This window comes from Acinonyx jubatus, chromosome B1, assembly GCF_027475565.1.
Source record: "Acinonyx jubatus isolate Ajub_Pintada_27869175 chromosome B1, VMU_Ajub_asm_v1.0, whole genome shotgun sequence".
NCBI lineage: Eukaryota > Metazoa > Chordata > Mammalia > Carnivora > Felidae > Acinonyx > Acinonyx jubatus.
This window is the reverse complement of record NC_069382.1, coordinates 43346681-43373577: the sequence shown is the minus strand read 5'-3', so window position 1 is coordinate 43373577 and position 26897 is coordinate 43346681. Positions and strand designations below refer to the sequence as shown.

At 38.0% G+C, this 26897-nt stretch overlaps 1 protein-coding gene across 3 annotated transcripts in view; it reads left to right on the top strand.

The window, feature by feature from the left end:
• Positions 1–17260, top strand: part of BAG4 (BAG cochaperone 4) — a 29589-nt gene extending 12329 nt beyond the window's left edge. The window contains exons 2-5 of one of the 3 annotated variants that reach the window (XM_015076078.3): positions 4236–4340; positions 14566–14820; positions 15268–15522; positions 16246–17260. In XM_015076078.3, coding sequence (XP_014931564.1) covers positions 4236–4340; positions 14566–14820; positions 15268–15522; positions 16246–16731 — 1101 coding nt within the window. In that variant the 3' untranslated portion in view covers positions 16732–17260. The remainder of the gene's footprint in view (positions 1–4235; positions 4341–14565; positions 14821–15267; positions 15523–16245) is intronic. The other 2 variants (XM_027070536.2, XM_027070544.2) reach the window with 2 other exon arrangements.
• The last annotated feature ends 9637 nt before the right edge of the window (positions 17261–26897 follow it).

Below are 26897 nucleotides of genomic sequence, written 5' to 3'. Positions count from 1 at the left end.
ACAAGATATCACGTGTATGATCCCATTTATATGAAATATCCAGAATAGTCAAGTCCATGGAGATAGAAGTAGATTAGTAGTGGCACAGGGCTGGGAGAGTGCAGAGGTAGGAGGGTATAGCTAAAGGGTACAGTGTGTCCTTTGGAGGTTTTGAAAATGTTCTGAAATTGGTTCTAGTGATGATTGCACTTATCTGTGAATCTAAAAACCACTGAATTGTACAACTTAAATGGTTAAATTATAGTGAATTATATGTCAGTAAAGCTGTTAATAAAAATAATAACAGCAATGTTATGACTAACAGTTAACTAATGAGTGCAATTTTAGGTGTCTTTGCAGTTGAGCTTATCCCTAGAATATATTCCACTGAAGATGTATAGTAAAAATACTGCTATTTAAAAGTCATTTGAAATAATTCTTTCTGTATGGTTTTGTTACCAACTTGGTATTTAGTTATCGTATTCCTGACTTTTCCTGTAGTAAAAAAAAAAAAAACTTCAAGAATTGTGGCTTCCAACAGTAAACATTTATTTCTTGCTCGTGTTCTGTGAGTCTGCTGTAGTGACTCTTCTCCAGGCTCCAGGTTGGGTTTGGTTTGCTCGTATGTCTTTTTGTTCTGGGACTGAAGCTGAAATCACAGCTCCTGTATGGGATATGCTGGTTTCATGGTGGAGGACAGGTATGCAAAAGAGTTGCTAGAGTTTGCATTAATTCCTAAATCCTTTGTTTGGAAGTGGCACACACACACATATTTGTTTCTTTTGCTTAAATGGTGAAATTACATTTTTAGGAGCACCTGGGTGGCTTAGTCAGTTAAGTGTCCGACTCTTGATTTTGGCTCATGTCATGATCCAGAGGTCATGGGATCAAGCCCTGCATAGAGCTTAGCACTGAGTGTGGAGCCTGCTTGGGATTCTCTCTCTTCTTCCCTCTCTTCTCCACTCCCCTCTCCCCAAAATAAATAAATAAACTTAAAAAAATGTTAAATTACATTTTAGAATATGTTTATACTTGTACGTCTAATTCAAATCCACTCTACACAATACTTCTGATGTTTCTCCATTTAATATATTATTTTTCTTTTCTAGTGTGAAAATACTGGTTCCCAATACCATTGTTCTATTTATTTCCTCTATTCTGAAATACACACAAATAGTTTAAAAATTAAAATGCTAATATCACTACTGAGAATATTCTACATAAAGTTTAATATTTCTTTGTATTTATTTTGCCTTTAGAATGTATACCACTGAGGCTATCCATTCAGAAACCTGTTCAGGAGTTACTTGAATGAATTATTTTTTGTGTGTGGTTATCCAACTTGTTAGTTTTTTAATTTATTTATTTTTTAATGTTTATTTATTTTAAGAAAGCACAATAGCATGAGTGGGGCGTGAGCAGAGAGGGTGGGAGAGAATCCCAAGCAGGCTCTGTGTCGTGAGCATGGAGCCTGAGCTTGGCCCCAATCTCACAAACTGAGATCCTGACCTGAGCTGAAATCAAGAGTTGGATGCTTAATGGACTTAGCCACCCAGAAGCTCCAGGAATCAGCTTTTAATAGGACCAGAGGCACTTCCTTCACGCTTTCTGGGAAGACTATGGCAGATAGGGTGCATTCAATTTAGTTAAGTAGGAAGATGGCACTTCTGATTACTTTTTCCTATTTTTTTTAAGGTGAAATATGAGATAAAGTCAGTTGAAAAATGAGGGATGGGCTAAGAGGATACTGGTAGGTTTTTTTTTTAATGTTTATTTTTGACAGCAGAGACAGAGCACGAGTGGGGGAGGGGCAGAAAGGAGGGAAGACATAGAATTTGAAGCAGGTGCCAGACTCCAAGCTGTCAGCAGAGAGCTTGATGTGGGGCTCAAACCCACGAACTGTGAGATCATGATCTGAGCTGAAGTCAGGGCTCAACCAACTAAGCCACCCAGGCACCCCAGGCTAAGAGGATATTAGAATTTGAGGGAACGAGAAGAGTGGAACTATTCTGGAGAGTGAGATGAACATTCTAAGGAAGTGTGGTCTCTACTTGAGATTTATGGCCTCTAAATAAGTGAAACCAGAGCTTGTGTTTCTCCACCAGTATTTAGAGGAAGTGCAGATGCGAAGTCAGTGGACAGTTGGGTTTAGACAGGGCTGGGTTTTTGCAGGGTGAGTGTATCTGAGGGAAGCAGTGGCAAAGGATTAGGTGTTGGTAAGCTGAGGAAGGAAGGAAGTGAGGACCTGGGCAGGGTGAGGGATAGGAGTGTGAAGTAGTGGAAATGTGGGTACCTCAGAGAGTCAGTAGGAGAGAACAGGAACCCTGTTCCTGCTAGAGGAACTTAGTTCTGGAGATTTAGGGATTAGTTCACCACTGCTGGGGTGAGTCAGCTTCAACTCTGGTCTTTTCATCTTTACTCACAATTCATGTTCTTGGTAGAGAGAAATCAGTTAGTCAAATGCTTACCCTTTCACCAGGGGAAGGAAGGGAGGGCATTAATTGGGGGCATCTGCCTGATTAAGAAATTTGGTAGTTAGGATCTAAAGTATGCCTGTGATCTTTTTTTTTAAATCTTCTCTTCTCTAATTTCTGCATTATGTAAAGGAGATGCTACTTGCCCAGCTTGTATAATGTCTTATGGAAGAGTTTCGTGCTTTGAAAACAAAGCATTATGAAACTGATTAGTGCAGTTAAGCTAAGATGGTGACAATTAAACTCAGTGATTACAACTGCCAGTGAATTTCTTTGTGAAACAATTTGAAGATCTTGTTTAAGCTTAAAACTAAAACTATAAAGTTCAAAGGGAAATAACTTCTAGGAACAAGTGTATACATTAAATAGACTCTAAAATTTTTTTGAGTTGATCTAGTCTCTTAGAGTTTATTGGCTTATTGCAAATCATTAACTCTTTGTAGTGCACAGCTGTAGAGATTAATGTCATAGCTAGATTTTCTTCTTGGAGTGGTAGTTGTTCTGATGCTGGAGTTAGTTGTAGACTGCCAGCAGAAGGTGTAGCCATATCAGAAAGCAAAGAAATATGAAAAAACTAGTATGGCAGGCAAACGAGTATTGAAGTTGTATGTGTTTGAAGTAAAGTTTAGTGGTAATATTTTCAAGCTTCAAAGTTGTTGAGATAGGCAAATATTACTCTTTAAAAACAATTTTTTTATGTTTATTTTTGAAGGTGAGAGAGCATGAATGGGGGAGGGGCAGAGAGCGAGGAAGACACAGAATCTGAAGTGAGCTCCAGGCTCTGAGCTGTCAGCACAGAGCCTGACTGCTGTGCTTGAACTCACAAACTGTGAGATCATGACCTGAGCTGAAGTCAGATGCTTACTGACTGAGCCATTCAGGTGCCCCTGGGCAAATACTATTCTTAACAGTGGCAAAGAACTATATTCTTGTTGTGCTAATTAAATTGGTAGTGATAGGATTGGTGATTGGAGAGGGACAAAGGAATCTAGGTATCTGGTTTTGATAATCATCTTAAAATAGATTTCCTTTATATGTCATTTGGTATCATAATGCATAAGAATAGACCTAGATAGTCAATAATTGCTTTTTCTAGGGCATGTGACTTACAATATAATATTCAAGCATCAATTTAATAATGAGTGATTTTACAGTAAAGTTCTCTTTATTTGTTATTGATTTTTTTATTTTTTAAATATAGTTTATTGTCAAATTGGCTAACATACAGTGTGCTCTTGGTTTTGGGGGTAGATTCCTGTGATTCATCACTTACATACAATACCCAGTGCTCATCCCAACAAGTGCCCTCCTCAATGCTCATCACCCATTTTCCCCTGTCCCTCACCCCTCCAGCAACCCTCAGTTTGTTCTCTGTATTTAAGAGTCTCTTATGGTTTGCCTCTCTCCCTCTTTGTAACTAATAGAGTTGTTTTTTTTTTTTTTTTTTTGATTATTCATTTTGGGGGAGAGAGAGAGTCCATGTGCAACTGGGGAGGAGTAGGGAGAGAGAATCCCAAGCAGATTCTATGCTGTCAGCATGGAGCCCTACACAGCATGGAGTCCCATTCAGGGCTTGAACTCATGAACTGTGAGAACCCTGAGATCATGACCTGAGCTGAAACCAAGAGTCGAATGTTGAACCAACTGAGCCATGCAGGTGCCCCATTTTATAGTAGGGTTCTATTGCCTTTTTTTTTTTTTTTGATAATTATACTTGCCTCTATCAACTTTTCAATATGATGTAAGAATATTATTAAAGGTGACTTTTTTTTCCCTCCTTAGGACCAGCCACCATATCCTACCTACAATTCTAACTATTGGAATTCTGCACGACCTAGGGCTCCATACCCAAGTACATATCCTGTAAGACCGGAAATGCAAGGCCAGGTATGGTCTAAAATTGCCAGACTTTCTGAATTTTTTCTTAATATACTGATTTTCAAAACATGTGAGATTTCATAATAATGATGTGTGGGTTTTTGTTATTTAATGGACTCTGTCTTCATGTTTTTGTCTCAGAGATAAAGAAATATCTAGGCAAATATTACCCTTAGCAAAAGTAGTTTGAAGCGTAATAGATTATTTCTTAGGACCTGGAAACAATAAACATAAAATGTACTTATTTTTTTAAGTTTGACTTTTTTTTGAAATATAATTGACATGTAATACCATATTAGTTTCAGGTATATAATGTAATGATTTGATATTTGTGTCTATTGTGAAATGATCACTACAATTAAATCTAGTTAACATCTATCACCACATATAGTTACAAATTTTTTCTTCTGATGAGAACTTTAAAAAAGTTTTTTAATGTTTATTTATTTTTGAGACAGAGACAGAGTGCAAGCAGGGGAGGGGCAGAGAGAGAGGGAGGCACAGGATCTGAAGCAGGCTCCAGGCTCCGAGCTGTCAGCCCAGAGCTGCATGTGGAGCTTGAACTCAAGAACTGCGGGAGATCATGACCTGAGATGAAATCAAGTCACATGCTTAACTGACTGAGCCCCCCAAGCCCCCCAAGAACTTTTTTTTTAATGTTTTTTTTTTTTTTTTTTTTTGAGACAGAGAAAAACAGAATGTAAGCAGGGGAGAGGCAGAGACAGAGGGGGACACAGAATCCCAAAGCAGCTCTAGGCTCTGAGCTGTCAGCACAGAGCCAGACGCAGGGCTCAAATCCACAAACCATGACCTGAGCGAAGTCAGAAGCTTAACTGACTGAGCCACCCAGGTGCCCCCTGATGAAAACTTTTAAGATTTATTCTGTTGACAGCTTTCAAATATGCAATACAGTATTAACTTATAGTCGCCATGCTGTATCTTACTTACTCATGACTTGCTTATTGTGTAGCTGGAAGTTGGAAGTTTGTACCTTTTGACGCCCTTCAGTCATTTGCATCCCTGGCCCCACCTCTAGCAACCATGTCTGTTATCTGAATTTAGGAATTTTTATTTTTTATCTTTATTTATTCTTGAGAGAGAGACAGGGTGTGAGCAGGGGAGGAGCATAGAGAGAGGGAGACACAGAATCTGAAGCAGGCTCCAGGCTGTGAGCTGTCAGCACAGAGTCCCACGCGGGGCTCGAACTCATGAACCACAAGATCATGACCTGAGCTGAAGTTGGACACTCAACCAACTGAGCCACCCAGGCGCCCCGAATTTTTTTTTTTAAGATTGCATATGTAAATGTGATCATACAGTGTTTGTCTTTCTCTGTCTGACTTATTTCCATCTGTGTTGTCACAGATGGCAACATTTCCTCCTTTTTTATGGCTGGGTAATAGTAAATTGTTTCTGTATACACCACATTTTCTTTATTCATCCATCGGTAGACACTTAGGTTGCTTCCATGTCTTGGCTATTGTAAGTAATACTGCAATGAACATGGGGATTCAGATATCTTTTTGAGTTAGTTTTTTTGTTTCCTTTGGATATATTGCAAATAGGGGCATTACTGGGTCACTCTATTTTTAATTTTTCAAGGAATCTCCAAGCTGTTTTCTTTCCATAGTGGCTATACCAATTCACATTCCCAACCAACAGTGCACAAGGGTTCCCTTTTCTCCATATCCTCACCAGCACTTATTATTGTCTTGAGAATAGCCATTTTAACAGGTGTGAGGTGATATCTCATTGTGGTTTTGATTTGTATTTCCCTGGTGATTAGTGATGTTGAGCACCTTTCATGTACCTGTATGTCTTCTTTGGGAAAGTATTCAGGTTGTCTGCCTATATTCTAATTGGATTGTTTGTTTTTTTGCTATTGAGTTTTATGAGTTCTTATATATATATATATTAGTTATTAACTCCTTATCAAATACATGATTTGAAAATATTTTCTTCCATTTAGTAGGTTGCCTTTTCATTCTGTTGGTGGTTTCCTTTGCCATGGAGAAGCTTTTTAGTTTGATGTAGTCCCACTTGTTTACCTTTATTTTTGTTGCCTTTGCTTTTGATGTCAAAAAAACTGACCTCTTAGGACAAATATTTAATTTTAAATATTTCAAGTAACTGAAAAAGTACAGAAAATATGTACATCTTTTTTTAATGTTGATTTATTTTTGAGAGCGAGAGAGAGAGAGCAAGGGAGGGAAAGAGAGAGAGGGAGACAAAGGATCTGAAGCAAGGTCTGCACCAATGCAGGGTTCAAACTCAGGAACTATGAGATCATGACCTGAGCCGAGTTGGATGCTTAGCTGACTGAGCCATCCAGGTGCCCCCGTACATCTTTTTATCCAGCACCTAGCTTTGTCAAATTTTTTTAATTAAAAAATTTTTACTGTTTATTTATTTATTAAATGTTTATTTTTGAGAGAGAGAGAGAGAGAGAGAGAGAGTCAGAGTGTGAGCCAGGGAAGGTCAGAGAGAGAGGGGGACACAGAATCTGAAGCAGGCTCCAGGCTCTGAGCTTTCCGCACAGAGCCCATTGCTGGGCTCAAACTCATGAACCGTGAGATAATGACCTGAGTGGAAGTCGGACGTGTAACTGACTGAGCCATCCAGGTGCCCCAAGCTTTGTCAATTTTTAAGTTTGCCACATTTGTTTCAGATTTTTAAAGGGGGGTAAAATAAACCCAGTTGAAGTCACATATAACACTTCTTTCTATTTCCTGAAGTTATATTTTGATCTCATATGTGTTTTTGTGCTTGTACTACTTGTATACACATTTATATAATATTATTTAACTTGATTTTAAACTTGATATCAGTGGTTTCATACTAGCATTCTCCTGCAGCTTGCTTTTTTACTCAACATTGCTTTCCATTTTTCTATTGGATACATTTGAGGAAAGAACTTTCCTGGAGTATGGAATTATTTCGGTTTGGTATACATGCTTATTAAATATAGCCAAATTACTTTTCACCATGGTTGTATCATTGTGGAAATGAGGAAATGTTTAAAAAGTTAGTCACCCATAATCTGCCAACCCTAATAAAGCAATAATTGTCACATTTTTTTCTATTGAGGTACCATCTTTGCATATGCAAATACTTTTTTTAAAAATAAGACTGTAGTATATACAGATTTAAAGCAGTTGCATTTTAGTAGCTTTCAAAGGGTCTGAATTTAGATCCAGGTCAGAATTCTCTGTAAACTGATATTCTCTGCAGAATTAAATTTTCAGATCACCATAAAACATTAATATAATTCTTCTGATAGATTTCAAATAGTCAAATAATATGTTCAATTCTGTTCTGACTTACTGGTGATATGGGGGCTGAAATAATGAAAAGAAGTTTCCTTATGGGGCTGAATAATTAATTCATTAAAAGAATCATGTTCCTGGGGTGGCTGGGTGGCTCAGTCGGTTAAGCGTCCGACTTCGGCTCAGGTCGTGATCTCGCTGTTTGTGAGTTCCAGCCCCGCATCAGGCTCTGTGCGGACAGCTCAGAGCCTGGAGCCTGCTTTGGATTCGGTGTCTGCCTCTCTCGCTGTTCCTCCCCCACTCATCCTCTGTCTCTCTCTCTCTCTCCCCTTCAAAAATAAATAAAAAACATTTAAAATAAAATAAAAAAAAATCATGTTCCCTTTTTTTCTCATCAATTTGGTTATATAATCCTTTAAGATTGATTTTGAGCCAGAAGAATTCATTGAAGTTAGAGCAAGATTTGCTTATTTTACTTAAAGAAAATCTAAAAGCAATTGACTTTTCATAATGATTATGTGTAAATCAACTTTAGGATAAGGTTGTAGGAGATCATGGAACACAAAATAAAGAAAAAACCATGTTACTACTTAATTTTTTTTTTAATGTTTATTCATTTTTGAGAGACAGAGACAGAGCATGAGCAGGGGAAGGGTAGAGAGAGAGGGAGACACAGAATCCAAAGCAGGCTCCAGGCTCTGAGCTCTCTGCACAGAGCCAGATGCAGGGCCTGAACTCACGAACTGCAAGATCATGACCTAAGCTCAAGTCGGACACTCATCCGACGGAGCCACCCAGGCACCCCAAAACCATGTTACCTCTTATCACAGACTTGTATTTTACTTCTGTCATCTGCATTCCTGTGACTGAAATTGAGAGGCACACATTGTTATTGCTTAATGTGATATGCTTGTGGTTTGGCCATATATCATAAAATTCACCCTTTAAATGTACAATTCAGTTGTTTTTAGTCTACTCACAAGATTGTGCGACTGTCATCACTATCTATTCTAGAATATTTTTATCAGTCCAGTTAGAAACTGTGTACCTATCACCCCATTCTTCTCTCCCCCTAGCACCTGGCAACTTTTAGTATACTTGTTATCTCTATGGATTTGCCTATTCTGGACATGTCATTAAACTGAATCATATAACATATATTCTTAAATGTTTATTAATTTGAGAGACAGAGGGACTGTAAGTAGGGGAAGGGCAGAGCGAGAGAGGGAGAGAGAGAATCTTAAGTAGGCTCTGTGCTGTGAGCATGGAGCCCAACATGGGGCTTGATCCCACGAACTGTGAGATCATGACCTGAGCTGAAATCAAGAGTCAGATGCTCAACAGACTGAGCCACCCAGGCACCCCAGGAATCGTATCACATTTGATATCTTGTGACTGGCTTTTTTCTTTTAGCATAATGTTCATCCATGTTGTGACAATGTATTGATACTTTGTTCCTGTCTGTGGCCAAGTACTATCCATTCTATGGATATACCACATTTATTTTATCCATTTATCAGTTGATAGAAATTTGAGTCTTTTTCACTTTTTGGCTGTTATGAATAATGCTGTTATAAACATTTGTTTGCTAATTTTTATGTGGACGCATGTCTTTTCTGTTGGTTATATATGTAGGAGTGGAGCTACTGGGTCATGCGGTAGGTAGTTCTGCTGTGTTTAACACTTTGAGGAACTGGCAAAGTTCTAACAAAAAATACTGAAGTCCTTTGATAAGGTTCTGAATTGAGAAACCATGATACAGAAAGACACTGGTCAGAAATTTCATTTAATTTGAAGGATAACTAGGTTGTAAACTACAGCCTATTAAAAACTGGTCAGGAGCTCCTGTGAGACAAAAATTGGAAAAGTTCTATAAATAGAGGAAGCAACCTGTGGGTGATCATAGATTTGTTAGTTCCAAAAATGAGTATTAGAGAAATTCAAGTTGATGTCGACTGCTGAAGATTATGACTCTTGGAGCACTTTTGTGGTGAAACTTTCCATGTTTTTCAAGAGAAGCACAATGGGAGGAACTGTGTTGCTGAAAGGTAATCTGTTTTTGCTTGAATTGGGTCTGTTTGCTGTAGAATGGAAAGGGAATCCGCCTAACAGTGTATCGCTGTCCGTGTGAGAGACTTGACCACTTTTCTCCTCTTTGGATTCTACATCTATACAACAGTCCATCAACTGTGAAATTGACTGTTGGAAGAAGTATTCATATGGGTGATTTTTAGCTTGCAAGGAGATGCCAGATGATGTGATGTTAGTTTGACTTTTGAATGCTAGGTAATATCTATATTTACATCTAGAACAAGAGTAGCAGCTGGGATTTCTGAGTTTCCAGTCTCTTGATTTCTTCTGGAAGCCAGAATAAGACTTTTACAGAAATTTAATAACTGTCAAAGATTTTACTTAATTCTTATAGTTTCTCTTTCAGATTTTATCTGTTGCCGTATCAGCTGACAGTTTTCAAATTGTAACTTCTTTTCCTTAGACACAAGTTTCCCTTCAGTAAAATAGTCTACTTGGACACTGATGAAGTGGCTCTGGTCCTGGCAGCCCGCTGGATTCTAGACACACTTGGGATTTCACGACATTTGTAATAGCGTAAATTTTTTTTTTTTTTGCTACAAAAGTAATACAACTTTATTACTAAATATTTGGGAAATAAAGAAAAGGAGGAAAATACTAATTTTGCCATCCTAAAAGATCTATATTTTGGTAAATTTGTTTTTGCATTTTTCCTATAATGTTTACACAGCTTTAAACTTATTGTATATAAACTTTTTTGTATGGCTTTTCATTTATCATATGTACTCTGCATGTTATAGGGTAAAATAAGAGGTGAAGTTTTTTTTTTTTTAACATTAAGGAAATTTTCAAACATAATCAAAAGCAATGACAGTAGCCCAATAATCTCCTATGTACTCATCTTAGTTTCAGTAAATATCAGTGCACAGACTTCTTGTTTCATCTGTATCCTTGAGTTATTTTGAAGTAAATTCTGGACACCATATTATTTCACTTGTAAATACTTAAGTATATATCTTTAAAATGTAAAGAAAATTTAAAAACATAACAATGTCATTTTTAAAACTTAAAAAAACTAAAAATAATTCTTTAATATCATTAAATGTCCGGTCAGTCTAACAGTGAATTTTAAGACAATAAAATTCCCTCAATGAATAGCCTGTAATGTACTTAATCATTCCATTATTACAGGAAATTTAGGTTGTTTACAGTTTTGTGTGATTATAAATAATGCTGTGTTGAACAAATTCATGCCTATATAACTTTTTCTGTAGTTGAATCTTCTCCTTAGGAAGAATTTCTAGAAGTTGAATAATAGTACAAAAAGCCACATGATGTTTTATCAAGTTTCTAACAGCATACATTGTATTAAGGATTCTATTTTTAGGCACATCTAGGTGGAAGATCTTAACAGCCCTCCAGTGGCTTTAACAAGGGGTGGTTCAGTCATCCCTCTGCTTAGGGAATGCCTTGCTGGATCTTCCAAGCACCTGTCCTTGCATGGAATTTTTTGGCCATGTGGTGATAATACCCTGTCTTTTATCCTCTTGCCATAAAAATATGGCTAAGAGTTTATTTTCTACAGAATTATGATTGTCCTGCCACTTTGATCCATCTCATTTTAAAAAAGAATTATTTTGAGAGACAGAGAGCCGCAAGCACAAGCTGGGGAGGGACAGAGAGAGAGGCAGGGAGAGAGAGAGAATCCCAAGTATGCTATGCACTATCAGCACAGATGTGGGGCTTGAACTCATAAACTGTGAGATAATGACCTGAGCCAAAATTGAGTTGGGTGCTTAACTGACTGAATGACCCAGATGTCCCGATCCATCTCATTTTTTGATGTGTTAGACTAGAAATCAAATTTGACTATTATTTTTTCGGTTGTTAGCAGCTGTCTTTTTAAATTTTTTTTTTAATGTTTTCCTTATTTTTGAGACAGAGAGAGACAGAGCATGAGCAGGGGACGGGCAGAGAGAGAGGGAAACACAGAATCTGAAGCAGGTTCCAGGCTCTGAGCTGTCAGCACGGAGCCCAATGCGGGGCTCAAACTCACAAATGGCGAGATCATGACCTGAGCCAAAGTCAGACGCTTAACCGACAGCCACCCAGGCGCCCCAGCTGTCTTTTTTTTTTTTTTTTTAACTGAGGTGTAATTAACATGTCACATTGTATTCGTTCTAGATGTACAACATAATGATTCAATATTTGCATACATTGCATAATGATCACCACAGTTAAGTCTGGTTAACATCATAGGATTCTTTGCTTGTTTTTCTACCCGAAGTGGAAAAGATTATGTAGTCTTAGACAAGTACTGGAAAACTTGATTCTGTGTTTTTAGCATTTAAAAAAGATGAAGCAGAAGTTAATTGAAACATTAAGATAGTCATTTAAATGTAAAGTTTGGCTGTAATTCATTTGGATATCTAACCTAAGATTCTGGGTGCCAGTAGTAGTGTGGATGGGTGATTTAAAACTATAATGAACAGGGCGCCTGACTGGCTCAGTCAGCAGTGCATGAGACTCTTGATCTTGAGGTTCTGAGTTTGAGCCCCACATTGGGTGTAGAGATTACTTAAAAATAAAATCTTAAAAAAAAATGACAGCAACACATGAGGAATTTGCCTCTGTAGTCTTTTTTTTAAACATTTTATTTTATTTTTTTATAATTTATTTATTGTTTAATTTACATCCAAGTTAGTACCATGTGGTGCAACAATGATTTCAGGAGTAGATTCCTTAATGCCCCTTACCCATTTAGACCATCTCCCTCCCCCCCCCCCCCACAACCCCTCCGGAAGCCATCTGTTTGTTCTCTATATTTCAGAGTCTTTTATGTTTTGTCCCCCTCCCTGTTTTTATATTATTTTTGCTTCCCTTCCCTTACGTTCATCTGTTTTGTATCTTAAATTCCTCACATGAGTGAAGTCATATACTTGTCTTTCTCTGAGTTACTTCACTTAGCATAATACCCTCCAGTTCCACCTGTGTAGTTGCAAATGGCAAATTTTAATCCTTTTTGATTGCTGAGTATACTCCATTGTGTGTGTGTGTGCGCACGCACACACACACACCCCACATCTTCTTTATCCATTCATCCATCGATGGACATTTGGGCTCTTTTCATACTTTGGCTATTGTTGGTAGTGCTGCTATAAACATTGGGGTGCATGTGTCCCTTCGAAACAGCACACCTGTATCCCTTGGATAAATACCTAGTAGTGTAATTGCTGGGTCATAGGGTAGTTCTATTTTTAATATTTTGAGGAACCTCCATACTGTTTTCCAGAGTGGCTGCACCAGCTTGCATTCCCACCATCAGTGCAAAAGAGATCCTCTTTCTCCGTATCCTCGCCAACATCTGTTGTTGCCTGAGTTGTTAACGTTAGCCATTCTGACAGGTGTGAGGTGGTATCTCATTATGGTTTTGCTTTGTATCTCTAGTGATGAGTGATGTTGAGCATTTTTTCATGTGTCGGTTGGCCATCTGGATGTCTCCTTTGAGAAGTGTCTATTCATGTCTTTTGCTCATTTCTTCACTGGATTATTTTTTGGGTGTTGAGTTTGATAAATTCTTTATAGATTTTGGATACTAACCCTTTATCTGATATGTCATTTGCAAATATCTTCTCCCATTCTGTCGGCTGCCTTTTAGTTTTGCTGATTGTTTCCTTCACTGTGCAGAAGCTTTTCTTTTTTGGTGAGGTCCCAATAGTTCATTGCAGCCTGTTGTTATTTACTTGGGAAGCAGAGTGGGATAGTACAAAGAACGTGGGCTTTTCATGGGCTTTGTACTTTTCAGATCTGGGTTCATTTCTTGATATTGCCATAATAGTAATAACAACAATGATATTATAAATAATCACTATCTATTGAGCATACCGAGTGCCAGACCCTGTGCTAAGCATTTATATATATCAGCTCATTTAATTTTCACAGTAGTCCTACCAGGTAAGTTTATGATTTCCATTTTTCTGGTAGAGAAAAGCTCAGAGAGATTAAACATAAAGCCTATGGCAGAGCTTGGTCTCTCTAGTCTTCTCTTCTTTTTTTTAATGTTTATTTTTATTTTTTTTAATGTTTATTTATTTTGGAGACAGCAAGAGACAGTGCAAGTGGAGGAGGGGCAGAGAGCAACGGAGACACAGAATCTGAAGCAGGCTCCAGGCTCTGAGCTGTCAGCAGAGAGCCTGATGTGGGGCTTGAACTCACGAACCACGAGATCATGACCTGAGCCATGCGTCCAACTTTGGACGCTTAACTGACTGAGCCACCCAGGCGCCCTGCTTTAATGTTTATTTTTAAAAGAGAGTCAGACACAGACATACAGACATAGCATGAGTGGGGGAGAGTCAGAGAGAGAGGGAGACACAGAATCTGAAGCAGGCTCCAGGCTCCAAGCTGTCAGCAGAGAGCCTAATGTGGGGCTTGAACCCACAAACTGTGAGATCATGACCTGAGCTGAAGTCGGATGCTTAGCCGACTAAGCCACCCAGGTGCTCCTCTAGTCTTCTCTTTTAGTTGTACCCTGGTTGTTTTTTTCTGTGACTAGCCATTATCTTAGGTCTCCCAGGACCCCTCTCTAGGTGGCAGGCACAGGTTCTCCACTGTCAGTTGTAATTGTTAGGTATACTTACGGAAGTGTTTGGGAAGCACAGCCCTGAGGCCTTCACTTCCTCATTCATCACAATCTACCCTGTCATTGCTACAACACAGACTCTACAGTGATAATCTGAGTTTAATATATGGTATATGGCCATAATACATGAGAGAAAGAATGCTTCACAGATTGCTTAGGCAGTTCATATTTTCATTAGTTACTGACCTTTGTCCCTTCCCAAACTTTTCAAAGTTGGGTATTAGGTCAGAGCACGTCAGTTCTTCTACTCAGTAACTTTTTTTTCTTTCTTTCTTTTTTTTTTTTTTTTTAACAGAGTTTGAATTCTTATACAAATGGAGCATATGGTCCACCATACCCTCCTGGCCCTGGGGCGAATACTGCATCCTACTCTGGGGCTTATTACACACCTGGATATACTCAGACCAGTTACTCCCCAGAGGTTCCAAGCACTTACCGTTCACCTGGCAACAGCCCAGCCCCAGTCTCTCGTTGGCTGTATCCTCAGCAGGACTGCCAGACTGAAGCACCCTCTCTTCGGGGGCAGGTTCCAGGATATCCTGCTTCACAGGTGAGCAGTTATCTGTTGGGTTTTTATTTGTTTAATATTCTATGAGTGATACCATGTTTGTTTCTCTGTCCCTTCAAGGGGAGTTCTGATACATCTTAATTTGTTATTCCTGATAGCATATGGGTCCACTTATTTCTCGTATCTTGGGACAGATTTATGCTATAATTTAGCCATTGAATTTTAAGCCTTCTTCCTTCTGAGTTTGATTGTCTCTAAATCTGCCCCTGGTATCTTCAGAATGAAGCTTTTTTGGGGCGTGAAGAAATGACTGCAACTGATTAGAGATGCTACCACTTAGCCTGGTAGCAGCCAAAGTACATCTGTTAAGGAGAGAGGAAGCATCTCAATCTGTTGATACTAGAGTTGTTTTCATTACTTCGTTCAGGTGTTTTTGTTTTTGTTTTTGTTTTTAGCAGTGACCAGCATATTTCCTTCCTTTCAATCTAGAACCCTGGGATGACCCTGCCCCATTATCCTTATGGGGATGGTAATCGTAGTGTTCCACAACCAGGACCAACTGTACGACAACAGGAGGACTCGTGGGCTTCTCCTGGTGCTTATGGAATGGGAACCCGTTACCCCTGGCCTTCAGCTGCGACCTCAGCACCACCTGGGAATCTCTACATGCGTGAGAGTACTTCTTCATGGCCCAGCAGCAGCTCTCCTCAGTCCCCTCACTCACCACCACCCCAGCAGCCCAAGGTAGGAGGCCTTCTAAACATTGTTCTTTTCATGTTTGGGTAATTGAAAAGGCACAACATGAAACTTTCCTGCGTTGGTGTGTATTAAATGGGGACTAATTGCAAAAAGTTGGTGATTACTACCTATAGCTTTAGCCCAGTTTCTTCCTCTTTTTTTTAATACACCTTATTTTTTAGAGCAGTTATAGGTTCGCATCTTTTTTGTAAAAGACAGAAAAACGCTCATTTACTGTTTGTTGTAATGCTATCTGAATGTTAAACAAAATCAAAGATTGCATTTTATTACCTCAGTCAGTACACAGAAGACGATATCAATGTGAAATTGTATAAACCACAGACATAAACATCATCTGTCTGTGGCTACATTCCTTTTTAAGGTCTGTCTTAGGTTTTAACTCTTCAGAGGAAGACTATCTAATTCCTATTAAGTCACTGGGTGGATTGTGAGGTGGAAAGGAGCGATTGTGAGGTGTTCATGAGGGTGAACACTTCAGGGTAGATTCATTATACTCAGGAATTCTCTGCCTTTTACTTGACAGAGCACTCCTTTTGTCTTTTTAGGGTTGTGTTTTCCTCAAATTGTTAAGGAGGGCTGCCTAGTTTTTTTAGTGGGGACTCTTTTCATGTACTTCACGGTCTGGTGAAAGATGTTGGCTAACCACTCTGATGTTGATGGATTGCCATTAAAACAGCTCTTTTCCCCTCTTTGCTCTCCCACTCCAAGGACTCCTCCTACACCTATAGCCAATCAGATCAAGGCATGAACCGGCACAACTTTCCTTGCAATGTCCATCAGTACGAGTCCTCGGGAACAATGAACAATGATAATTCAGATCTTTTGGATTCCCAAGTCCAGTACAGTGCTGAGCCTCAGCTTTATGGTAATGCCACCAATGAACACCCCAGCAATCAAGATCAAAGTGATAATCTTCCTGAAGAGTGTCTATCTTCAGATGAAGGTACTCCCCCAAGTATTAAAAAAATCATACATGTGCTGGAGAAGGTCCAATATCTTGAGCAAGAAGTAGAAGAATTCGTAGGAAAAAAGACAGACAAAGCATACTGGCTTCTGGAAGAAATGCTAACTAAGGAACTTTTGGAACTGGATTCAGTTGAGACTGGGGGCCAGGACTCTGTCCGGCAGGCCAGGAAAGAGGCTGTTTGTAAAATCCAGGCCATACTGGAAAAATTGGAAAAAAAAGGATTATGAAGGACTTAGAACAAAGGGGAAGCCTGTTACTAACTTGACCAAAGAACTCTTGATTTTGGTTAATTAACCCTCTTTTTGAAATGCTTGTTGGTGACAAGAAGCAATACATTCCAACTTTCCTTTGATTAAAACTTGAAAAACTGGTAAAGGACTTGAAAGAACATTTTAGCTATGAGTTGTTTTCAGTTTTCAGACCAATGAATGTAATAGGAAACTGTGGAGTTACCATTATTGCCAAGTAGACTCACTCCTTAAGAAATTTGTGGATATCTACAAGCTGCTTCTTATCAGCAGGAGGGAAACATGCTTTATGTAACAGGCTTATCAAAAACCTACCAGATGAGACTGGATATAATCTGAGGCAAACAGGCTCTGTTTTTTTAAACATCTGGATTACTTGTCACATTTTTGTACATTGTGACTGCTTTCAACATACACTTCATGTGTAAATTACAGCTTGGACTTTAGCCTTCTTGGACCTCTGTTTTGTTTTGTTATTTGCAGTTCATAAATATAGTATTATTCTCTACTTCTTGGTACGTTTTGTAGTAATATGTTTAATTATTCAAGAGACTATATTGGTAGCCCGATAGTATGGCAATTCTGAATGAATTTCTATCTTTGCACCACTTGAACATATTGCAATGTGTATTGAGTTCCTGAGGTATCTTGTCTCCTTTTTTGTATAGATCTTTAGGGTAGAGTTTTACCACTCCTACTTTTCATGTTAATAGTGGAAGGCGAATTGGGAGATGGCAGGGGCATAGGAATGAGATGTTTGTGGCCATTTTCTTTTTTGCTTTTTTATTATATTTGGATAAAGATCCACCTTAAAATTTCCTTAATCCCCTCCTGCCCCCCCCCCCCCATCGTCTTTTCACTACTGCTGCTTCCATGTAGAGCATTTTGATAGGTAGGGATGAAAAATTAAATGCCACAGTGAGTAGAAATAACTGCAAAAGTAATAAATATGACCATCTGGAAATGTGCTTCTCCATCTAAAATACTAGGTTCACCATCAAGATCCCTATGGGCAGATTTCACCTCAGTTGATAGTCAAAAACAGTAAGGATAAAAAAGGATTCATGCTCAGGGAATGAATCAGCCATAGCTAGAGTGGGAAATTTTCTTTTAAAGGCATATTTGATGTTTACCTTTATTTCCTTAGAGTAAATTGTTTTGTAAAAAAGATGTTTATTACCATTAATAACAGTCATTTCAGAGACAGAGTTAAGAAAGTGATATTGAAAGGGTCTTAGCTGGGCTTGCTTGGGTAGCTTCATGCTATGGTATGGAAGAGACTTAGGTAAATGACTTACTTTTTCTATCAGAAGTGAGTTCTAGTATACAGTATCTGTTATTGGAAAAACAGCTGTTTCTTAATAAGATATCCAAGTGATAACTTTTTTCTAGACTATCAGGCCTATTAGTGCTAATAAATCTATCCGCCATCTCCTCTCCTTTTAAACAAAGCCAAACAAACGTATGATGAGAAGAAATGGAGTAAAGATATTGGCTGGGTCTGATGGATGGGATGAATGATTTTATGAGATAATATGGTGACAGTTTTATTCTAGGATTTTTATTTTTGGCCTAAGGTAAGAATGTTAAAGAAGGCTTTCTATGAAAATTAGAAAATTGTACTTGATACTAAAAATTTAGAAGGGGAAGAACCTTAAAGCCAATTTAAAGGAAACCAGTGAGACAGTGACATTCAGGAGAGAATACTATTAACTATTTAAGTGAGGGCCCAAGATACCAGTTTCCACAAAGTTTTGATTTTTATACACACACATACACACATTATGCACATATGTATGTGTGTATGTTTTTTAACAGATTTTTTTTTAATTTTGAGATAATTTTAGACCTCCTGAAGAGTTGTAAAATGAGTAGTTTATGTGCATCTTCATTGAACTTTCCCTTATGTTAACATCTTATACAACTATAGAACATTTGTCAAATTAAGAAATTAGCCTTGATACAATACTGTTAACAAAAGTAGAGACTTTAAAAAGTAGAGATTTTCTTGGTCTTTTCAGTGATGTCCTTTTACTGTTCCAAGATCCAGTGCAGGATCCCACCTTGCACTTAGTTGTCATGTCTACATAGTGTCTTCCAATCTGTGACAGTGTATCATGACATCTGATGTCATAATGTATTTCTGGTGTTGTTAACCTTAATCACTGAGGTGGTGTCTGCTAGGATTCTCTACTGTAAAATTACTATGTTTTTCTTTGTAATGACTATTTGCTGGAGCTACTTTGAGACTATGCAAATGTCCTGTTTTTGCTTAAACTATTGCCCACTCATTTTCGCATTTGCCCACTCATATTGCCAGATCTTGCTTGTGTAAGTTACTACTGTGGTGTTCTAATGGTGACTTTCTATTTCTCTCATTTCTTCTACATTTATTAATTGGCATTCTTATGTAAGGAAGGGTTATCACATTCGGATTTATATTTTTAATTATAGTAAGATATTCAAGATAAGTACAAATTTAGAACTTAAAGATGTAAACCGTGTTAAAATGATTCCAAATACCAATATCAAAGAAAGGAAAGCTAAATTGGTAACCTGTTTGAGAAAATATAATGAACTTAAGAAGGAAAATAGTATTTATGATTTGTGGGTTTGGTTCAGTATTTGACTCAGTATCGGCTCCAGACTAAATTCAAAATTGTCTTGGAATTTCACATCTGGACTTTCTAGAAGTCTCTAAATTTATATTACTTTGGGGGTAGTTTTTGTCAAAAGCTTGAATAAAGTTACCAAGACCTGGCATGTTAAACACAGCTATGTCTTCTTTATAATAAGCCACTAATGTTTCAAATGTAAATGCCAATATAAATATTTAGACAGATATGCCCTAATGAAGTATCTGGTATGGTGGTTTATGCTTGTTTCTACTTTGTTGGTGTGGAATTCTTCTAAATGCTTTAAAAAATAGGGTTTTAAAAACCGTTCTGTAGTGGTTACTATAATTCTATTAATGGTAGGAAGATTTTTTAAAAAGTTGAAGAATATAAATTAAATTGGCATTTACAAAAGGTTTTTGTTTTTTTGTTTTGTTTTTTAGTTTTATTTATTTATTTTGAGAGAGAGAGAAAGCATGGGTGGGGAAGGGGCAGAGAGAGGCAAGAGAGAGAATCCCAAGCAGGCTCCGGAGTATCAGTGTGGAGCCCAATGTGGGGCTCAAACCCAAGAACCATGAGCTCATGACCTGAGCTGCAGTTGGACGCTTAACCGATTGAACCACCCAGGCATTTTTTGGGAGATGGGTAGTTGATGACTGGAATTTTTTCTTTTTCATATTTTTTTTTTTTTTCGTTTTTAAAAAGTTGAGTTTTAAAGACTCAAATAATTCTATGGAGGTTATAAGGTTAAAGAGTCAATTCTGTGACAGGGACCATGCTCCTGCTCCCAGTCCTGTGTTTCCTTTTACAAAAGCAACAACTTTTTTTTAAATTATTTTTTTTTTAAGTTACATCCAAGTTAGTTAACATGTAGTGTAATAATGATTTCAGGAATAGGATTTAGTGATTCATAACTTACGTATAACACCCAGTACTCATTCCAGTAAGTTTCCTCCTTAATGCCCCTTGCCTGTTTAGCTCATCCCCCCACCCAAAACCCCTCCAGTAACCCTCAGTGTGTTCTCAGTATTTAAGTGTCTCTTATGGTTTGTCTCTCTTCCTGTTTTTATATTATTTTTGCTTCCCTTCCTTTATGTTCGTCTGTTTTGTATCTTAAATTCCACATATGAGTGAAGTCATATATTTGCTTTTCTCTAATTTTACTTAGCATGATACACTCTAGTTCCATCCACATTGTTGCAAATGGCAAGATTTCATTCTTTTTAATTGCCAAGTAATATTCCATTGTAGATATATACACCTCACCTTCTTTAAAAAATTTTTTTTTAATGTTAATGTATTTGAGAGAGAGAGAGAACGCAAGCAGGGGAGGAGCAGAGAGAGGGAGACACAGAATCTGAAGCAGACTCCAGGCAAGCTGTCAGCACAGAGCCCGACGCAGGGCTTGAACTCAAGAACTGTGAGATCATGCCCTGAGCTGAAGTCAGACACTCAACCCACTGAGCCACCCAGGTGCCCCTATATACCACATCTTCTTTATCTGTTCATCAGTCAATGGACATTTGGACTCTTTTCATACTTTGGCTGTTGTCGATAATGCTGCTATGTAAACATTGGGGTGCATGTGCCCCTTTGGAACAGCACTCCTATATCCTTGGGTAAATACCTGGTAGTGCAATTGTTGGGTTGTAGGGTAGTTCTTTTAATTTTTGGAAGAACTTCCATACTGTTTTCCAGAGTGGCTGCACCAGTTTACATTCCCACCAGCAGTGCAAAAAGGTTCCTCTTTCTCCACATCCTTGCCAACATCTGTTGTTGCCTGAGTTGTTAATTTTAGCCATCTGACAGGTGGTATCTCTGTGGTTTTTACTTGTATTTCCCCGATGATGAGTGATATTGACCATTTCTTCATGTCTGTTAGCCATCCAGATGTCTTCTTTGGAAAAGTGTCTGTTCATGTCTTTTACCCATTTCTTCACTGGGTTATTTTTTTTTTTTTTGGGTGTTGAGTTTGATGAGTTCTTCATAGATTTTGGATATTAACCCTTTATCTGATATCTCATTTGCAAATATCTTCTCCCATTCTGTCTGTTGCCTTGTAGTTTTGCTGTTTCCTTTGCAGAAGGTTTTTATCTTGATGAAGTCCCAATAGTTCATTTTTGCTTTTGTTTCCCTTGTCTCCAAAGACATGTCAAGTAAGAAGTTGCTGCAGCCAAGAGCGAAGAGGTTGTTGCCCACAAGCAACGACTTTTAACTGAGGTTTTAAAAAAATTATCCCTGTATTTTTTGTTCTATTGTTTAGTTCCTATATCATTTATTTTTGCTCTCATCTTTATTATTTCCTTCCTTTTGCTCGTTTTGGGTTTTGTGTTTGGTCTTTTTCTAACTCCTTTAGGTGTTACCTCCATATTTTAAATTTTTGTTTATATTTTAAAAGATTGGGGCGCCTGGGTGGCGCAGTCGGTTAAGCGTCCGACTTCAGCCAGGTCACGATCTCGCGGTCAGTGAGTTCGAGCCCCGCGTCAGGCTCTGGGCTGATGGCTCAGAGCCTGGAGCCTGTTTCCGATTCTGTGTCTCCCTCTCTCTCTGCCCCTCCCCCGTTCATGCTCTGTCTTTCTCTGTCCCAAAAATAAATAAACGTTGAAAAAAAAATTATAAAAAAAAAAAAAGATTTTGTTTTAAGTAATCTCTACACCCAACATGGGGCTTGAATTTACAACCCTGAGATCAAGAGTAGCATGCTGTACTGACTAAGCCAGCCACATGCCTCTCCATGTTTTGTAATGACATAATTGTATTGCTTCTTTTGATTTATCAATTTTAGGTCATTTCTACTGATTTTCTATTACAGAGGGTGGAGGGTTAGGTTTAACTCTCTGCCCCTACAATACACACATCTCAGTCCTCATCCCCCCCGTACTCAAAATCCACCCCCTAATCTATGCGATGATTTTGTTGTACATTATTATGACCATGTAAATGCTAACCAGAGCTCAGTAATGTTGTAAACTGTGAATACATTTCCTTTTCTGAACAACTTCTTTTCCCTGCAATTAATCCTTTATCTTATTTATTGAGTTTGCTCATGTACTTATAACTAATTTGACCTCAAACCCTTCATCATTTATGTAAATCTTTTAAGATGTTCAGACATATATTTTGTCAATTTCAAATTCCTGAAGAAGTCTACGCTGGAGCCTTCTGACTGTAGAACTGGTATGTTCCTAGTGCATATTGTCATTCTGGGATCTTCTACTTATCCTGGGGATTCTTTTGGCTTCTCCTGCTGGTTTCCTCTTTTCTGTAATTTATGTCTTTCTCTTAATTTATTCCCCCATTTTTGTAGAGCATGTTCTCCAGTAGCTTCCTGCAAAAGGGTGCATGAGAAATAGTTTTTTTTAACATCTTGCATATTTGAGAATGTGTTTTCATGACCCTTTGTATAAAATCCTTCTCTCTGGAAGCTTGTAGGATATTTTTGTCTCCTCTCTTATGAAATTTCCCAACAATATAGCTTTGGTGTGGGTCTGTTTTTTGTGCATTTTACTGGGCACCTTTCATTCTGGAAACTTATACCCTAAGCCCCATGACATTGTCTTGACTTTGTTAATTTTGGCCCTCCATCACCCTCATCTCTGTTAACTCTTTCTAGAATTCCTGTTTCTGTCTAGACCTCTTAGGCTGGTTCTTTGATTCATTTTGCTTTCTTTTTTATTTTTTGCCTTTTTTGCAGTATTTTGTGGGAGATTTACTTACCTTTATCTTCTAAATCTTCATTTGGAGTTTTACATCTTGACTATATTTTTAAATTTTAAGAATTTTTTTGTTCTCTGTGTTCCCGTATGGAATTCTGCTTTTGTCTGTGGTTGTAAGCACCTTATCTTGGAGGATTATTAATGATAATTTCTTGATGTTTTCTTTTTACTGAATAATGAATTTCCTCCAAAATGCATTTTCCTTTCTTTTTTGATCTTCAACTTTATCATGTTAGAGATATTTTCTTACATGTCTGGTGGTTCTTGGATTCTAGTGTTATACTGGAGACCCAAAATTACTTCTAGAAAGTGCTTCATGACCATTCTGTTTTGTTTTGTTTTTTTCATAATCTTTGTTAGAGGGGGATAGCTCTTTTTATTTTTAAAGTTTATTTATTTATTTTGAGACAGAACGCAAGCAGGGGAAGGGCAGAGAGAGGGAGAGAGAGAATCCCAAGCAAGCTCTGCACTGTTAGTAAGGAGCCTGATGCGGGACTTGAATTCACGAACCATGAGATCATTGCCTGAGCAGAAATCAAGAGTTGGATGCTTAACTGACTGAGCCAGTTAGGTGCCCCAGGGGATAGCTCTTTTAAATCTGAAATTGGGAAGGATAGATTATCTGATCATTTTCATTCCTGTGTGTAAACAGGAGGGTTTATACTCCATGTGGCTTTTCTTACCAGGAGTAGTGGGCACATTTGTTGTCAGGAAATGTGAGGTGCAGGAGGTCCCAGCTGCTGAGAGTGAGGATTTAGGGGTTTCTGGGTTCAGAGCACATTTTGTGTCAGCCAATCCTTAAATCTCCTTTTCTTTTGCAATATGTACTCTGTCTTCATAAGCTAATGCTGAGTAGTATTGTCTGATAAATTATAGGACTCCTAGTTACATTTGGATTTCAGATGAATAACCTCATTTTTTGAAGTTTTGTTTTTTTTTTTAATGTTTATTTATTTTTGAGAGAGAGTGAGTAGGGGAGGGGTAGAGAGGGAGGGAGACAGAGAATCCCAAGCAGGCTCCACACTGTCAGTGCAGAACCGATGTGGGGCTCAAACTCATGAATCATGAGCTCATGACCTGAGCTGAAATCAAGGTTAACCAACTGAGTCACTCAGATGCCCCAACAAATCATTTTTTAAAATAAATATATTCCAAATATTGTATGGGATATACCAATACTAAAAATGATTGTTTCCCTGAAATTCAAATTTACTGGGGGTATTATGTTTTCAAATTAAAGTTCTTATGTTAAGATAATTGTAGATTCACATGCAGTTTTAAGAAATAATGCACAGCTTTCATGTACCCTTTACCCAGTTTCCCCCAATGGTAATATTTTTGCAAAACTTACTGCAGTGTCACAACCAGTATATTGACACTGATACAGTCAAAATACAGAATAATTCCACCATCACAATTATTTTACTATTGACCTTTCATAGCCACACCTACTTCTCTTTTCCCACCATTCTAAACCCGTGGCAATCACCAATCTGTTCTCCATTTCCGAATTGTGCCATTTCAAGAATGTTATATAAGTAGAATTGTACAGTATTGTAACCATTAGAGATTGGCTTTTTTTCACTCAGCATAATTCTCTTGAGATTCATTCAAGTTCTCTCCTTATCAATAGTTCTTTTTTATTGCTATGATACGGATGTGCCACTATTTGTTTACTCACCTGTTGAGGACATCTTAGTTGTTTCCAGTTTGGGGCTATTATGAATAAAGCTGCTATGTACATTCATGTACAGGTTTTTGTGTGGACATGGTTCTCATTTCTTTGGGAAAAATGCCCAGGAATGCAGCTCTGGGTCATAGAGTGGTTGCATGCTTAATTTTGTAGGCTGTTACCAAACTTTTCTAGGACGGCTGCACCATTTTGCATTCCCACCAGCATGCATGAATTTCTCTGCATCCCTACCAGTATTTGATGGTGTCACTATTTTTTATTTTAGGTGTTCTAACAGATGCATAGTGATGCCTCATTGTGGTTTAATGATTTTGCATTTCTTTGATAGTTAATGATGTTGAACATCTTTTCATGTGCTTATTTGCCATCTGTGTATTCTCTTCTGTGAAATGTCTGTTCTTTTGCCCATTTCTGGGGGACTTATTCTAATAAACTTATTTTAGAATAGTTTAGATTCACAGAAAACTTACAATGCTACAGAGTTCCTATATACTCCACACTCTATTACCACTTTAGTGTTATACATTTGACACAGTTAGTGGACCAATAATGATACATTCTTATTAACTAAAATGCATACTGTCTTCAGATTTCCTTAGTTTTTACCTGACATCCTTTTCCTCTTCCAGGATCCCATTCATGAAGAATACCACATTACATTTACTCATCATATAGTAACAGCCTCTTGGCTGTGACAGTTTCTCAGATCTTCCTTGTTTTTGATGACTGTGACAGTCCTGAGGAGTACTGGTCAGATTTTGTAGACTGCCCCTCAACTGGGATTTGTCTGATGTTTTTCTCATATACAGTGGGGCTGTGGGTTTTTGAGAGGAAGACCACAGAGATGGTAAGTGCCCATCTCATCATATATCAAATGCATATATACTATCAACATAACTTACACTGTTGATGTTAACCTTAATCACCTGGCTGAGGTAGTGTTTGTTGGGTTTCTCCACATAAAATTACTTTTCCCCCCCTTTTTCATACTACACTCTTTGGAAGGAAGTCACTACATGACTTAAGAAATAGGGAGTTATCCTCCACCTTCTTGAGTGTGTTTATCTATGTAAATTATTTGGAATTTCCCTGCAAGGGAAATTTATTCTCCCATTTATTTGTCTGTGTAACCATTTTTATCAGTATGGACTCATAAATGTTAATTTACTTTATGTTACGATCTAATACTACCTTATTTATTTTGTTCCTCCAATTCTCTTGTTTTGGCTGTTGGGAGCGCTCTCAGTTGTGTCCTTTTGACATATCTCCCGTCGTCATTGTATGTGGCTTTTTTGACTCCCTTCCCTTACTTTCTGGTACTAGAAGGTTTTTCCAGGCTTGTCCTGTTCTAGTCCTAGAATCAGTTGTTTCTCCAAGAAGCCCTGGCTCCTGTTACTGAAAAACAGTATTGAAAGCACATTTGGGCTCCATCGTCTTCCCTGATGAGTTTTGAGAATTCTTTATTTTCTGGATACAAGTCCCTTATCGGATGTGTGGTTAGCAAATATTTTATTTTTGTAGGTTGTCTTTTCTTTCTTTTTTTTAAAAAAATTTTTTTAATGTTTATTTATTTTTGAGACAGAGAGAGAGCATGAATGGGGGAGGGTCAGAGAGAGAGGGAGACACAGAATCCGAAGCAGGCTCCAGGCTCTGAGCACAGGCTCTGAGCCTCAGCTCAGAGCCCAACGCAGGGCTCGAACCCACAGACCGTGAGATCATGACCTGAGCCGAAGTCGGACGCTCAACCGACTGAGCCACCCAGGTGCCCCAGTAGCTTGTCTTTTCATCCTATTAACAGAGTCTTTCCCGGAGCAAAAGTTTTTAATTTTGAAGAAAACCTATTTATCATTTTTTCCTTTTAAGGATTGGACTTTTGGTGTCAAATCTCTTAGAACCACTGGTTTACTTAACCCCAGTTCCTGAAGATTCTCTCCTAGTTTTTTTTCTTAAAGTATTACACTTTTACATTTGTGTTTGCTACATTTACACTGGCTCTGAGGGGAAGAAAAAATTCTTCCTCTATTCTTAAGGTCTTCCTTAGCTGAACTAAGAATTAAATTTACATGAGACAGATGAATAGGAAAAAAACCCCAAAGTTTTATTACATGTGCACAGAGGCCC